The sequence below is a fragment of the Typopeltis vanoorti genome, chromosome 5, assembly GCF_054136105.1.
Source record: "Typopeltis vanoorti isolate ZY-2024b chromosome 5, IOZ_Tvanoo_1.0, whole genome shotgun sequence".
In the NCBI taxonomy this organism is placed as follows: Eukaryota; Metazoa; Arthropoda; class Arachnida; order Uropygi; family Thelyphonidae; genus Typopeltis; species Typopeltis vanoorti.
In genome coordinates this window covers 27,655,513-27,672,526 of record NC_143553.1, presented here as the reverse complement: position 1 = coordinate 27,672,526, position 17,014 = coordinate 27,655,513, and the positions used below count along the sequence as shown (strand labels likewise).

The following is a 17,014-nucleotide window of genomic DNA, read 5'->3' as shown; positions in this document are numbered from 1 at the left end:
ATCTTAGATAAAAAAAAAAAAACATTTAATGCAGTGTCACATATAATTACATCATAACATAACACAATCTTCCAACAGGGACATTACAATTAAACAAATATAAAATTCTCATTAAAATACTAGTACACCACCCAGCTGAGCTAAAATTTATAATTAAAAACTATATTAACAGATCTTATTCTTCTTGTTACAAAGAACTTCTATCACAACTTCACTTTGACCAAGGTTACATCTCAAAACATTTAAATATCAAGTTAGTTCAAGATATTCAGAAGGAATACAACTCATGAACTATCAGACATTCATTTGTAATTCTCTAAGCTCAGTCAATCAAAATTAGTTCTTGTAAGTTCGAGATTCCTAAATTACAACAAATAGGCTTCTCAATATTCTCCTTCAATCAATGTACACTTAATTCAATAATATAGCATTTGTCACTTGAAGAGGGAAAAGTCTTAGACATCACACATTCAATCTCGACTCGCTGAATACAGCAACTAAGAATAAATTACTTTCGGCAGAATTAATTTTCGTTACTTCACACTAAGTATAGTAAGGTAATCTTACCAGGATATAGCTTCATCACATCATAAGGAGACCGAACAATTTAAAGTCCTTGCTGACTTTCTTTGTAGTAACACAAACTTAAAAGAATCTTATATTTCCGCGATTGATTTATAGACTCGGGAGAATATAACCTTTTTGCACTTGGTATAAATTAACTACCAATTTCTTCCTTTTCTTATTCATATTATCCTATGTCCTGCACTATTCCACTGCTAAACGTTAGAAAGTTTTGGTAGAAATCCAACTCCCAAAAAGGTAAGTTAAAATGCCAAGCAATTCCCAGTCCTTTCTATTCTGTTTTCGGCATGTCAAAATCCCCCTTCAATCTCTAGCTACCATTCTCTATACTCCCCCAGTAACTGGTTCTCACTGGTTAGGCTCACATCAAACTTGCTTTTCCCTTGGTATATAGTAGTTCACGCTCCAACGCGCGCTAGGAGAAATTTGCATGTTTTCTCACAACAACCAATCAAATGATATCATAAGGAAACTTCTGGATATATTAAAATTATATACATCACAGTTTCTTATATTATTATTAAAGGAAAAGCAAATAAAATAAATGACACCTTAATACAGAGCCTTTTCATGTCTATGATATATTTTAAAATTACATAAATAAAATTAACTAACAAAACTCAAAACGAATTACATGAATAACATTTTATAAGCAAGAGACTAACAAAATAAATTTAAATAAGTCCTACTTATGATATGGTAGGTCATGTTAATTATGAATGAAGTATTATTATTTATAAATATCTTCATTCACAATTTAACAACTGGAAGAATGTGAGATGACTGTGACCTATGTGGAGCTGAGCGACAGGGGTGAATGCTGGTCTTGAAATTCATGCTTGCTCTTGTTATCATTCAGGGAGTGAGAGGTGTGATTGAAGTCTGATTACCGGAATAATGAATTACTGACCATTTAAAACTATATATTTAGAAATTTATGTACATTTAATCATACAAATACAACATTTATTTTACAAACGATATTCTATCTTTTTCAATTTAGCCACTTGAATACATATGCTACCCTACGATTCTTCTTTATGTACTGGTCAATAACATCGTCATAAAAAGTTGGTTTTAACTTAATTTTCCCAAGCAACACACATACTTGTACAGGCTGGCTGAAGCTCACTGGCTAGAGCTACTTTGACTGTGTATGGCCTGTGTTTAAGATGACGTGAAGGGAGCGGAAATGGCTATGCGCACACATGAAATCACAGTGCTGTAGCGAGGACCTGGAAGCTCCCACAACCGAGCAAGCTAAGGTAGCTTTGACTAGACGAGAAAGCATCGGCCTTCTATACACAATCAAAGCTCAATTATTGCCACACAAGCTTAAGACGTCTTCTGTCTACAAAAATAAAAGCCTAAATGGAATGCTTATAAATGCATGCATTTAATAATAAATATTAAAGAAAGAAGGAGTAGCCATAGTATTCAACACAAAATACGAGGCTAATCTTCTTGAATGGCAGGCAGTCTCAAGTAGAGTAATGTGGGCAAATATGAGAATGGGGAACTGGACAATGAGACTTATTTGTGCCTATGGTCCCACAGAAGGTTCTACTAAGGTAGAAGTGGAGGAATTTTTTGATGCGTTAGAAAAAGCAACTGACACAATGAAAAATTGGTCCTTGTTGGGGATCTAAATAGCAGAGTAGGAAATGATTGTGAGACATACAAAAATATCTTGGGGAAATTTGGAGAAAAGAGCAAGGCTAATAATAATGGCAAATACCTGTTGGATTTCTGCTCAGGACATGGACTGGTTATTACTAACACCATGTTCAAACATAAAAATGTGCACAAATTCACATGGAGAGAAGAGGCTAGGAATAAGAAAAGTCTCATTGACTATGTTATTGTTGATAGTGATGTTTTCTCCCTGGTGCAGGACACCAGAGTGTACAGAGGATTTGAAATTGGAAGTGATCACTATTTAGTCTTGAGCAGAATAAAATTGAATTTCATATTGAAAAGAATAACATATAAGAAAGTTTTAAAGCGAATAAAAGTTGAGCAGCTCTCAGATGTGAACTGTAGACTAAAATACACAAAGATTATTGAAGAAAAAATGAAAGAGTTTGAGAACAGGAACCAAACCCTGGAGATTCAGTGGCAAGCCTTCAAGAAAACACTGATTGATTCAGCCAGAGAGGCATGTGGTGAGGTTGTCTGCAAGGATAGAAAAATCAGAACTCCCTGGTGGACACAGGAAGTTAAAGTGGCAGTGAAGGAAAAGAAGAAAGCATATCAAAAGTTCCTGTCAAATAAGTCAGCTTGTGCTCTTAGAGAATATAGAGACAAATGCAAGAATGCTAAACACTGTGTAAAACTAGCTAAACAAAAGTCATGGCAGGACTTTGACAAGAATATAGAAAATAAATATCAAGAAGGTGGCAAAATATTCTGGAGGTTGTTGAAGAAGCTTAGGAATGGAGAAAAGAGTGCTGTAAAAGGAGTTAAAGATTATACAGATGACATGAAAACTGGAATAAAAGATATCCTTGAAGTATGGAGTAATTACTTTGAAAAACTGCTCAATGAAGCAAGCAGTGATGACAGCACAGTGGTAAAAAACACTGACCAGGCATGCAGGCAGGAATACATATCCATACTTGAAGTAGAAAAAGCCATCAAAGGCTTGAAATGTGGAAAGGCAGCTGGAGTAGATGATATTCGACCAGAAATGCTGAAGTATGGTGGTATAAGAGTCTTGCAGTGGCTGCACTGCATAGTTCAGAAAGCCTGGACAGAGGGACGAATTCTAGATGATTGGAGTAGAGCTCTCATAGTACCCATATATAAAAAGGGAAATAAAACTGAATGTGAGAATTACAGAGGTATTTCCCTACTGAATGTTCCTGGCAAGATCTATGCAAGTATACTTGAGAAACGGTTGAGAAGAATTGTGGAAGAAAAGCTTGGTGAAGAACAAGCTGGATTCAGGCCAAACAGAGGCTGTCAGGATCAGATCTTCACTTTACGACAAATAGTCGAGAAAGCATGGGAATATAACAAAGATCTGTATTTAAGTTTTGTCGATTTGGAAAAGGCATATGATAAGGTGCCAAGAGAGAAGCTATTCAATACGCTGCAGTTATATGGTGTCAATGGGGCATTATATCCAGCAATACTTAGTCTTTATTTGAGTTGTAAGTCAGCAGTTAGAATTGAAGGAAGTACAGGAAGATGGTTTAATGTTAAATCTGGTGTGAGACAAGGATGTACATTATCCCCTCTGTTATTCATTATCTATATGGATCACATTATGAAAGAAAGTGGTATTAAACATGATATCAAAATTGGAGATGTTAATGTCAGCTCTTTGCTTTATGCGGATGATGTTATACTTCTAAATAAATCCGCTACAAGTCTGCAAGATTCTCTGACTAAATTGAATAGCTGTTGTAATAGATATGGTATGAAGGTCAGCAATAAAAAGACAAAGACAATGAAAATAGGCAGAATCATTGAAAATGTCAACTGTGTTGTGAATGGAGAACCTGTGGAACAAGTAAAACATTTCAGCTACTTAGGCACGATTTTTACTGAAGATGGTAAATTAAATATGGAAATAGACAACAGAATCAGCAAAGCTGGTATGGTGGGAAGTCAATTGAATAAATTTTCATATGGAATAAGAGAGAAATTAGTCGGAACACTAAATTAGCTGTATACAAGACAGTGTTCAAACCAGTTTTAACTAATGGATCTGAGAGCTGGGTCAGAAGTAAAACACTTGACCAAAGACTAGAGACCGCAGATATGAGAGTCCTGAGAAAGATTAGAGGCATGAACAGATGGCATCAATGGCAATATCATATTAAAAATGAGGATATTAGGAAAGACTTTGACATTGTCTGCATCCAGGAATGCGTTAGCAGAGCTAATCTCAGGTGGTATGGTCATTTAAACAGAATGGGCGAGGAAAGATTAGCAAAACAAGTGTTCTCCGCCAGGTTGGCAGGAAAACGACCCAGAAGAAGACCAAGATATAGGTGGATTGATATGGTACAAAGTGCCTTAGACGATAGAAATATAAGATCTGATAATGCTGGAGTCTTGACAAGTAACAGACTGATTTGGAGGAAAATTGTAGATAGGAAGTTAGTAATGATATAATTTTTTCATATAGTACTATCATATCCTGTACACCCCTTGTGGGTACATGGCAGGAATTTGATGATGATGAAATATTACTTCTTTCTCAAGTAATGAGCTTGTGCAACAAGCATGGAGAATTCGCCCCTGCTGAGCAAAAACAACCACCTCTTTAAGCACAGACTACACTGCCACAATTTAATTTAAAGCTTAATTCAACAGAGCTTATTATTGGCCTCTCTATTCCATGATGCCTGCCACTGGGATAAGAGTTTGTGTCTGATAATCTGCTGGTAGTTAGTGTATGGGACAAGCAGTGGAGGCTTGAGAAATGAGCTGACCTCGCTGTAGTATCTGCAGCCTTATTTTCCTTGATTCGAATGTGGCTTGGAATCTGCCACTGGGATAAGAGTTTGTGTCTGATAATCTGCTGGTAGTTAGTGTATAGAACAAGCAGTGGAGGCTTGAGAAATGAGTTGACCTAGCTGTAGTATCTGCAGCCTTATTTTCCTTGATTCCAACATGGCTTGAAATCCAAGAAGCATACATCTAAGTGTAGATTCCTTAACTGAGAAAGGAGATGTTGGATTTAGGAGAACCCTGAATGTTTCTGTAGCACATCTTATCACCAGTAAAGAATTTTGTGAGTCTGAATATATTATGCATCTTTGGCAGCAATTCAATCTTATGGAGTTTAGTGCAAGCTCTATAGCATACAGCTCAGCTCTAAAGTTATTACATTCTAGTGGAATCTTAATAGATATTGTGCTATCTGGAAAGATGGTAGAAGATCCCACTAGTGCCCCTGATTTTAAATCATCAGTGCAGATAGTTATAAAATCAGAGTATTCAATTCTATGAGCTTGAAAGAGCTGCTGATAGACAACAGGAGAGGTGGAAAATGTGGGTAGCCTGCAAAATTAAATGCTACATGGTAGTATATATCTATGTATGCCCCAATGGGTGTGTGTTTTAGTGGCATCTGAGCTATGCTGTCTACCCCAATATCTAGAGCTTGTAAGAGCTTCTATTTACAAAACAAAGGTTGCAACTGATCAACCTAGGAGGAAACACGATTAAAGTTGCAGGGATAGTTATGTAATTAGCAACAATTAATTGCAATTACTTCCCAAAAGGCCTTGCTTTCTTGCAGATATGCACATAGTTTGTTCAATTAAAATTAGAGCAGTGGCGCAGAGCTTCACACGATTCAAGAAACAGACAATCAAATTTAAACCTTCATTTTACACTAAACGAAAGGAAAAATTTTAACCTATTACAGTGCAACATCTTTGTTTGATTCCATGAACTCTATTGATGTTATGAGAAGCAAGGCCTGAACCTTCTGATTTCAGAAATCTTATATAATCTTGATATTCTTGGATTCTGATCTCAGCAGAACAGCCAGTCTGACCAAAGTAGCAAAGCTGACAGGAACAGGATATTTGATAAACACCAGGCAAGGAGAGAGGTGATAATTTACCAATCAAGGCCCTGTAAGCACAATGAAATTCTCAAATATAGCAAACTGTTCCTGTGATCCCCCTATCATGAGCATTATCTATATCTGGTACATCTCTTGAGGATGTACACCAAAAATGATGATGACAGCAACAAACTAACATCATATTTCCTAATATATACCTTTAGGGTGTAAAGGACGTTATAATAGTTCAACATAATTGATAATAAAAAATAAAATGTACCTTGATTTTCAGCTTCTAAGATTTTGATCCGCTGAGTTAGTAATTTGATTCCTGACACAAGCTCCAGATTTTCATTAGATACACTTTAAAAAATTAAAGCCATTTGTTAACTGCTAAAATAATGTTAAAATTATTTTAGATCTAAAATAATTTTAAGATCATGATTCGGGTGCAAAAAAGTATGAAAATAATTTGACACAATTACAAAAAGGTATACCTCAATAGTCTTTTTTTGTAGTGAAATCATTCATTAACAGAGCAATTCAACCTAGAACTGTTTTTAGTTTATGTATTCATTAGTTCACTTATTGTCATTCGTAACATTATATTGTTATGAATCATCTGTCCAATTCTGCCTCTAATAATATCAAAATAAATAACTAAAAAATCCTATAATGTATTTTACTCCTAAAGGGAGCAGACAGAGTTCCTTTACTCCTGATTATTTGAAAAATCGGTGCTTTGTAGCTATCTTTGATAGTGAGCTCAAGAATACCAATGAATCAAGACTTCAAGGGGGGAGGGAAGGGGGGGGGGAATCATGGCAAGATACCCGCCATCTCATGATCCAAAATCCTAATAGGTGTGTGTGCATGCACATACACACATACATGTCTGACATAGTAAGTTCTGGGCAGTTAAAAGTTCAAGTTTCTGGGAGGAAAATCCCAAGTGTGCTAACGATTGACTACCTGGAAATCAGCCAAAGAAATGCCTAGAAAATCTTCCTGCAGTTGGCAACTAAAGGACTATAAAGTGTTTTTTTTTTTAAATAAATGAAATGAATGAACAAAATGAATCTATAATAGGTGCTAACAAATTTTGATAACCACACCTAAAATTAATTCATTAACAGTAAAAAAAAGTTCACTCTCAATTAATCTAGCAAGAAATGCATTCTGAATATTAATCCGTTTACTTATGTATAATTTTGGCAATGAACAGATGGATGCATGTTCTGTGTCTATTGTTGTCTGTCTGGAGTACATGCCAGTAGTCTTCTCAGTTGTGTGATTGTAGGTTGGTAGGTATCCAGGGCATATCTGATCATAGTTGTATTTACATGACAAGTAAGGCATGTGTGTGTGTTCCAGTGTTCCAAGTGTGTTGTAGTAAGCTCAGAGATCTGAGTCAATGAGTTAGAATCTGTGCGGCTTGGCTGACAGTGATAGGACATTGTACAACAGCCAAGCTGCATAGATTCAAACTCATTGACTCAGATCTCTATGTGCTCACAGAACTCTGTGAGCACAGGTGGCAGCAGCAGAGATGTGATGTGTGTGTGTGATGCAGTTCTTGGCTGTTCCAGCACTGGAGAGTATCTCAATAAAAATGTGACAGTTGGGAGGATATTGATGCATTAGCGATTCTGAGGAAAGTAGATAGCTGAAGACCGTAGGTAGCTTTTTGAAAAATATAATTTTAGAGAAAGTGCATTTTTATCTGCAAGGTCTTGAGGAAGAAAGCTATTCAGAAGGAAGTAATGTTTGTTTTAATTGAGAGTAAGCCCTAACCACCTTTGTGAAGTGGATGCATAGGTGCTGGGAAAGTTTCCAGTTTGCTTTGTTCCATAGGAAACACATAGTTGATGATTTAATGTTGTACAGAAAGTCTTCAGGTGGTATAAGAATTTTGAGTGTGTATGCCAGAGAATGGTGGCTGCCCTCTGGTTTATGATGATAACTCTTCCTCTGTTTGAAGAGGTTGCTCATATGCTGTGCCATTTCTGCAAAAATTCGTCAAAACAGTTGTATAGTTCTGTCCCGCTCAGCATGTTGTAAGTTGGGGTATTGCCTAGGTAAACCCAAGGAATTTTTGCTGCTCGCTTGACTAGTTGCATTTAATTGAAGTGTCGGTTCTAGATTTCCAGTTCTCTGTCCATAGGCCATTGCTTTGTCCTGTATTTTCTCGAGGCTTCTACATATATTTTGTATGTTTCGCATGCGACTTTCATTTCCTGTTTTCTATTGCAATTTTGATTATTGCAGTATTGAACTATTGCAGTACTTGGTTTCATCTGATTAGCAGGTTGTTATATAATTTTACTAGTGAGTTCTTTGGCTAATGTGTACAATATTCTGGTTGACAAGGCTTAGGTGTTGGACATTATTCATAACTTATTTCAATTTTAATGGTATTACAATACCAAACAAAGCAATTATAAAAGGATGTTTATTAACTGGCTTATATTTTGCTAGATTTCAAACCAGCATCTTCACAACAGCAACAAGTTACAGTTTACATGTAACAATAAGTAAATGAAACAATTCAAACTGTAACAGACAAAAGATCTGAAGTCCTAATTTGGTGCTCTCTAATGTTGAATAAAAGAGTTAGAGTTGATCTTAAAATAAGTCTCCCAATTTTTGGCAGATTAGTGCAGCCCTACTTTTTAAGTTTGAGTTAAGGTAAGTATTTTGTCCTAACTATCTTAGGACATCATCAGTACAGTTACTTCAAACAATACTAGGAATAACATACAGTTAGGGTGCATGCTTACAATGGAATCCCACTATGCATACAGTAGCGTGTTATAGAATTAAATTAAAATAAATATATCTGATAAAAAATAAATTAGATTAAATTAAAATAAAATAACACATAAATTTATTTTACACAATTAAGAATGACAATTTCCCAGACTTTAGGGATAATAAGAACATCATTATGGTTTAAGTTGGGTCTGTGAAGTAGGGCTTCAGCACTTTCTTTATATAAACGCTCATGTTTATATAAGGATCTACGTAGAAGTTTAGTGTTTTTACATTTGATCCTATGGTTTGGGTTTTCAACTCTGTGTTGTGCAAGGCCAGATTTGTGCGGTTTCATAAGATGGATATGGTCTTGATGTTCGGAGATGTGTTTACTAATATTAGTAATCAGTTGTAGCAATTCTTGAGCCATTCCCTACTGCTTAATCAGTTATGAGTTTCTAAACATGAATTGGCAACAAATATAAAAATCACAATTAGAAAGATGAATTGTCAAATACGTTAAATCAAGAATTGCTACAATTGATTACTAATATTTCAAAAAATGCAGGCATCAAAGCATTTGAAAAAAAAATGTTAATCTACATAAAAAATACCTTACATTGTTAGAGCGATCCAAGAAAAATACAAACAAATTATCAACCGAAAAATGGGTTGTCAACGTACCTAGCTATCTGTTAATGGAAGATGAAACAAATGTATTAGCACGAGGTCATAAGTTTGCCATTTTGCCTAAATGTACTCCATATCTAGATTTCACAACAACATTGAAAGAAATCAGCCATCTGTCCAATACTGAAGCCAATAGACTTCGTTTAGAAATAGCCAAAATAATCTATGATGCCAAACATTTGGACTTGAATAGCCCACCATCAGAATTGAAAGCTCTTAACTTCTTAAAACAAAAGAAAAACATAGTCATCACCAGAGCCGACAAGGGAAATACCACTGTTATCTTAGATACCAATTCATATGACCGTAAAATGAATTTATTACTTTGAGATCGAAATACATACACCCAACTTGTTGATTATGATCCTACAAAAAGGCAGTTCAAGAAACTCAACAAGTTATTCGATGAAACCACTCCCTTAGATCAAGAAACCTTAAAAAAACTCAGAACATACCATGCTAGGCCTCCTTGAATATATGGTTTCCCAAAACTTCACAAGAACAACATTCCACTCAGACCCATTGTGGATTCTATTAGCAGCCTGACTTACAAATTATCAAGATTGTCTAATTTTCTCCATCCTCTCATAGGCCATTCTGCCTCATCAATTAAAAATTCCATGGAGTTTCACACAAAAATAAAAGACATTCAACTGTAAAAAACGGACATGCTAATTAGCTTTGACATTGTCTCCCTCTTCACTAATATTCCCCACAAGGAAACGATAGACTTGTTAATTCAAATTTTTCCATCCAATATTGCAGAATTATTCAAATTTGTTATTACATCTGGATACTTCACATGGAAAGAAAAAAATTACAAGCAAGAGGAAGAAATAGCAATGGGCTCTCCCTTATCACCAAAACTTAGCCAACCTTTTTCTGGAACACCTTGAAGAAAAACTTTTCACGTTTGAACCTAAACCAAAAATCTGGCTAGGATATGTTGATGAGGTCTTCGCCGTCTGGAGTCATTCTGGACAAGAACTATACCTGTTTCTAGATAAAATCAACATTCTGCATCAAATTCACACTAGAAAAAGAATCTTCACAAGGTATCTCCTTTCTGGTAAATTTAGTTTAATCCTTTATCCAAGTGTGAGCAAACAAAGTTTGCACCTGAAAGTATCTTCAGAACTGGGGAAAGATGGTACAACACCGGGCAACTCGCTGCAAAGGTGGAGCAAGCTAACATCACTCCTATCTCAGTATCTCCCATAATGCAAAACACATCTCCTTGCGGATATGTATAATGTTATGCATTAAGGGAAGGGCCACTACCAAGACTAGTTTCGACCTTTATTGAGGTCTCTTCAGTGGGAGATACTGAGATAGGATTGATGTTAGCTTGCTCCACCTTTGCAACGATTTGCCCGGTGTTGTACCACCTTGCCCCAGTCCTGAAGATACTTTCAGGCGCAAACTTTGTTTGCTCACACTTGGATAAGGGATTAAACTAAATTTATTATAGTCTAACCAAGTGAAAAATAAACTATCGACATCTTTCTCTAAATCCAGAGTAATTTAATAAAAAGGTGGCACACCGTTTGGCAACTCCTATAGGTAGAGATGACCTTGCACCCACTGAAGAGAGCTCAATAAAGGTTGAAACTAGTCTGGGTAGTAGCCCTTCCCTTAATGCATAACATTATACATATCCGCAAAGAGATGTGTTTTTGCATTATGGGAGATACTGAGATAGGAGTGATGTTAGCTTGCTCCACCTTTGCAACGAGTTGCCTGGTGTTGTACCACCTTACCCCAGTCCTGAAGATACTTTCAGGCGCAAAGTTTGTTTGCTCACACTTGGATAAAGGATTAAACTAAATTTATTATAGTCTAACCAAGTGAAAAATATAATTTCAATATCTCCTTTCTGGATTTACACATCCAACGAAAAGAAGATGGTTCCATTTCCACTTCTGTATATCGTAAGCCGACATTTTCAGGTCATTACATTCACAATTCATCTGCTAAAAATCCATCCATCTCAAAAATATGGCATCATTAAATCATTAGTAGCCAGAACACTCCTTCGAAGAATCTTTAAACCAAGAGTTGGAAATCATCAAAAACACAGCTATACTAAATGGATACAATCCAAAAACAACTCAAAAAATCATCAGTCACTTCCCCACACATCAACCTAGACAAGAACAAGTCCGTAGGATTCCCATACCATACATCAAAAGCATATCTGAACGTCTGTCAAAAATTATGAAGAAATACAAACTTGTTGCTACCTACAAACCAATCAACCAGATCCATAATTTGTTACCTTCTCCAAAAGACAAACTCTCACCTTCTATGCGACCTGGCATTTACAAAAGTTCCATGTTCCTGTAAGATGTCTTACTATGGACAAACAGGAAGATCTATTAGTAAATGCATCTCTGAACATCAAGACCATATTCATCTTATCGAAACGCACAAATCTGGCCTCGCAAAACACGGAGTTGAAAACCTGAACCACAGAATCAAATGAAAAAACACTATACTTCTACATAGATCCTTATATAAACACGAGCGTTTGTATAAAGAAAGTGCTGAAACCCTACGTCACAGACCCAACCTAAACTGTAATGACGTGCTTACTATCCCTAAGTCTGGGAAATTGTTATCCTTAATTGTGTAAAATAAATTTATGTATGTTATTTTATTTTAATTTAATCTAATTTATTTTAATTTAATTCTATAACACACTACTGCACACATAGTGGGATTCCATTGTAAGCATGAGCCTGAACTGTATGTTATTCCTAGTATTGTTTGAAATAACTGTACTGTACTGATGATGTTCTAAGATACTTAGGACAAAATACTTACTTATTAAAAATAAAAATAATTTAATTACTGTGGTTATGTGTATATGTTTAGTTATGAATACTCCACAGGTTTCACTATATAATAGAGCTTCACAGCCATTGCTGACTCTCAAAATAGTCTTTCTAACCTGTAATGACTTCTACATAACACATTTTTTTTTTTTTTTTTTTATCTAATCCTGTGTGAAGAGTATTCAAAGAATGGTCTGCCATAATAATGATAGAAATGTATTTATGTTCTCCAAGCAGTTGTTAAAAGATCTTCCTTGTCTGTCCGTAGTAGGACAAGTCACAGGGGGATTTCATAAACTCTAAGATACATGTTAGAGGATGGAGTTTGTCCTTAGGAGAGTGGATCAAGATTGCTAATCTGACATGTGGTTTGAATGTAGTGTGAAGGTGTTATATTTTATTAGTACTTTGGGTATCTTTTCAGATGTAGCTCAGATATACAGAATAGGAATAGTAGCATACCTACTTAAATGCTTAAGTGTTGTTGATTATTCATACTTATGCTTCATGGTATTAATCGCACCAATAGGTGAAAAAATTAATTTCTTGAGACTTCACTAATATTTTGCTGGTTTTCTAACCAGCAATTAGTAGATTTCTGTAAACTAATTTAAGTTTTTTAGTCTGTTGGTGTTGTTAATACCATGAAGAACTAATACGAATAGGAAAGTGGTGTTTTGTTCTTGAGTGTTTAGAGAAGGAGAAGTAGGGTTATGTAGCATTTTATCTATTTTGTGGGTGATGTAACCATTGGCTAAGAAAGTATGTCAAAGACAGTTGTGTTTTATGGAAAGGGCTGCAACTTTAGAACAAACAGCCTTAGCACTCTATGTAAGTGTTTTTAGAATTCCATACTGTTGGACTGGATGATGTGACTTTTTATACAGATATCTTCTTATGTGTGTGTAGAAGGCAAGTGTGAGTAATGTGTCAAGAAAAGGCAAACAATTATTTGATTTTTTTCTAATGTGAAGTGAATTTTGGGGTATTGGCAATTAAGTTACAAAAGAATCAAAGGTGTCTTTGCCCATGGAACCAAATAGCAAACACATCGATGATGTGTAACCACACTAAGAGGAGTCTGAAAATGGCTGTGGTAAGTACTATGTTCTCAAAGTGTTCCATGTGAAAATTAGCTGGGGTGGTGAGGGGGGGGGTTACCCCTTGCTGTACCATTCATCTGTAGATTTTTCCTGGCCAAGTAAGTAATCTGCATACATTGTGAATCTGAATAATTCAAAGATATTAGGGGAGGGGGAGTTTTCACTTTATTTAAATCAAGCGTGTCTGTTAGCAATACATTAGGGAATCAGGAAGTGACATGAAAACTAACCATTGTCTAAATGTTTAAGGATGTGATTTGAAACAGACAGAATTTTTCACAAAAGTAGCAGAATTACCAGTGAGAAGGACAAGTGACTTAGATAACTGTTGAGCAAGTTTACAAGGTAGACTGTCTATACTATCAACTATAGGGTATAGGGGAATATTTGATTTATGGATTTTAGCCACCCAATAAATATAAGGTGGTTAACATGAACAAGCTTTAATCTGTTAATGATTTCTTTGGGCCAAGAAGTAACTTTTTCCAATAATCTACAAACTTTTTTCTTTTGAGATATAGTATGGTCTTGATCTATAATTTGGTAAGTGAAACTGTCATTTAGGAAATCCTGCATTTTTTTGTTGTAATCCACTTGATTTATGATAACAGTAGCATTACCCTTATCATTAAAATATTTTGATTACTAAATCCTTATAAACTTTAATAATCAAAATATTTTTATTCTTATGTAACTTTTTTGAAAGTAGCTATTTCTTTCTTTTAGGTAGTTTAGATTTGGTTAAGATGCTTGAAATGTTTAAACAAACATTACTGGCTATTGAAAGTAGAAGATTGTAGATACCCCATTCTATGTTCATCATAACTTCCAGTTTAGGTGAATTAGCAAAATTATAACCTAAACTAAAGGCATTCGTAGCTTCTTTATGGACCTGTGATGATAAATTTATAACCACACAAATGATGAAGTTGCAGTTGGAAGGTAGTACATTGCATTGTTAGAGAATAATTTGCTAACTTTTTATAACAGCTGAGTAGGATAAGGAAAATGGCTACACCATGATGCTGGTGGACTTTGCAAAAGCACCTGCAGAATGCCAAAAGGAAAGCTATTACATAAGTTGAAGCTAATGGGAATGGATATGAAGCTGAGGGCATGGTGGTGGTGGGGGGGGGGGGGATTGAGTGGCATACAGTGGAACAGAGTCCAGGAGAATAAGTATCAGTAATAAAGTGCTTCAAAGTTGTGTATTAGGACCACTGCTGTTTAATTTGTATTTTATTTGTACATTCATTATTAAGATGTCAGACATGATGAGGAAGAGGAAGTTGGACATTTTATGTGTGCAGGAGACAAGGTGGAAAGGGGGAAAGGCAAAGGAACTGGGAGATGGATATAAATTGTTCTACTCTGGAGCGAATAACGAGGGAAGAAATGGTGTAGGAATTGTGGTGTGTGGCAGAATGAAGGGTGAAGTACTGGACGTGGGTAGAAGGAACGACAGGATCATGCGAATGAAATTGGGTCTTGGAGAAGAGCGGGTGGTCGTATTATGTGTATATGCCCCGCAAGTTGGCTGTACAGCAGAGGAAAAAGATGAGTTCTGGAACGTGTTAGATGAAGAAATGAGGGAATTGGAAGAAAATGAGATGGTGATTGTCGGAGGAGACTTGAACGGGCACATAGGAAGACAGAATAGAGACTGTGAAAGGGTGCATGGTGGCCACGGAGTGGGAATGATGAACCAGGAAGGAGAGAGGGTTGTGGACTTTGCAGTAGCATTTGATCTGGCAATTGTGAACTCGTTTTTCTTCAAGAGGAAAGAACATTTGATAACATTTAGAAGTGGTAACAACAGCTCACAAATTGACTACATTTTGACTAGAAGAAAACATCTTAAGGTTGTGACAAATTGTAAGGTAATTCCAACAGATCAAGTAGCACAACAACACCGACTGCTGTGCGCAGACTTTAAAATAAGATCGAAGATAAGAACTTCTGGTTGCCATGGGATGAAGACAATTAAGTCGTTTCGCTTAAAAGAAGAGAGTGTGAGGAATCGTTTTAGGGAGAGAGTGTTAGAGAGGATTTTGGATGGACTGGAAAGTGTACAAGATTGGTGGAAACATAATTCAAAAGTAATCCTGAGCTGTGCAATCGAGGTGCTTGGTGAGACATCTGGAAAGATTAGAGAGCAGAAGGAGGGTTCGTGGTGGAATAATGATGTACAAGTGGCAGTGACAGCTAAGAGGAAGGCAAAGCAGAAGTGGGATGAGTCAAGAGTGGAAGAGGACAGAGAGGTGTACAAACAGAGAAAGCAAGAAGCCAAGAGAGTTGTGGCACAGGCGAAGGCCATGGCATATCAAGATCTGTATGATCAATTAGAAACAAAGGAAGGACAGAGAAAAATTTACCAACTAGCGAAGTGTAGAAATAAAGCAGCTAAGGACATCTTACATGTGAGGCAGATCAAAGATGCTGAAGGAAGAGTATTATGGAGGGATGTGGACATAAGAAACAGATGGAAAATATACTTTGAGGGACTTCTGAATGAGGAAAATGCAAGGACTCACAGAGGAGATGGGCAGCCTTCTGAGGGGATGGTGCAGAACATCAGTAGAATGGAAGTGACGGAGGCCATGAAGAGGATGAGGAATGGAAAAGCGGTGGGCCCCGACAGAATTCCAGTGGAGGCATGGAAGGCACTGGGGGAAGAGGGAATTGACCTGCTGTGGGACCTGTTCATGAAAGTTTGCCAACAGGAAAATATACCCGAGGAATGGAGGGAGAGTACTCTTGTTCCCATCTACAAGGGTAAAGGGGATGCACAAGAATGTAAAAATTACAGAGGAATAAAGTTGATGTCCCACACAATGAAGATCCTAGAAAGGGTTCTTGATGGTAGATTGAGGGAGGAGGTGGAGATTGCAAAGGAACAATTTGGCTTCATGCCTGGTAGATCAACAACAGATGCTATCTTTGGGTTACGACAGATGATGGAAAAATATCGAGAGAAACAAAGGGAGCTGCATCTGGTATTTATTGATCTGGAGAAAGCATACGATAGAGTGCCAAGGCAAGAAGTCTGGAGGTGTCTGAGGGAGAAGAAGGTACCGGAGAAATATGTCAGGTTGGTGCAGGAAATGTACAGAAATGTGAAGACAAGTGTTCGGACCTGTTTGGGACAGACAGAAAGTTTTCAAGTAACAGTTGGCTTGCATCAAGGGTCAGCATTAAGTCCGTTTCTGTTTAATATTGTGATGGAGGTGGTAACAGAGGAGGTGAGAGAAGATGCACCTTGGAAAATGTTGTATGCAGATGAAATCTTGCTGTGTGTAGATTCAAGAGAAGAAGCGGAAACTAAACTGGAAAGATGGAGAAAAGTACTGGAAGAGAGAGGTATGAGACTGAGCAGAAGTAAGACAGAGTATATGTGTTGCGCAGTGGGCGGTGGCCAGGAGACAGACCTGGAGCTGGAAGGAAATGTCATCAGGAAGGTGAGAGACTTTAGATACTTAGGTTCGACAGTGGAAGAAGATGGAGGAGGTGAGAAG

The 17,014-nt window shown here is 36.6% G+C and overlaps 1 protein-coding gene across 1 annotated transcript in view; it reads right to left on the bottom strand.

Moving 5' to 3' along the window:
* The window catches only part of LOC150106274 (coiled-coil domain-containing protein 125-like), a 272,049-nt gene that overhangs the window by 181,232 nt on the left and 73,803 nt on the right, over positions 1–17,014 (bottom strand). The window contains exon 5 of the mRNA XM_090392299.1: positions 6,396–6,478. Coding sequence (XP_090248425.1) covers positions 6,396–6,478 — 83 coding nt within the window. The remainder of the gene's footprint in view (positions 1–6,395; positions 6,479–17,014) is intronic.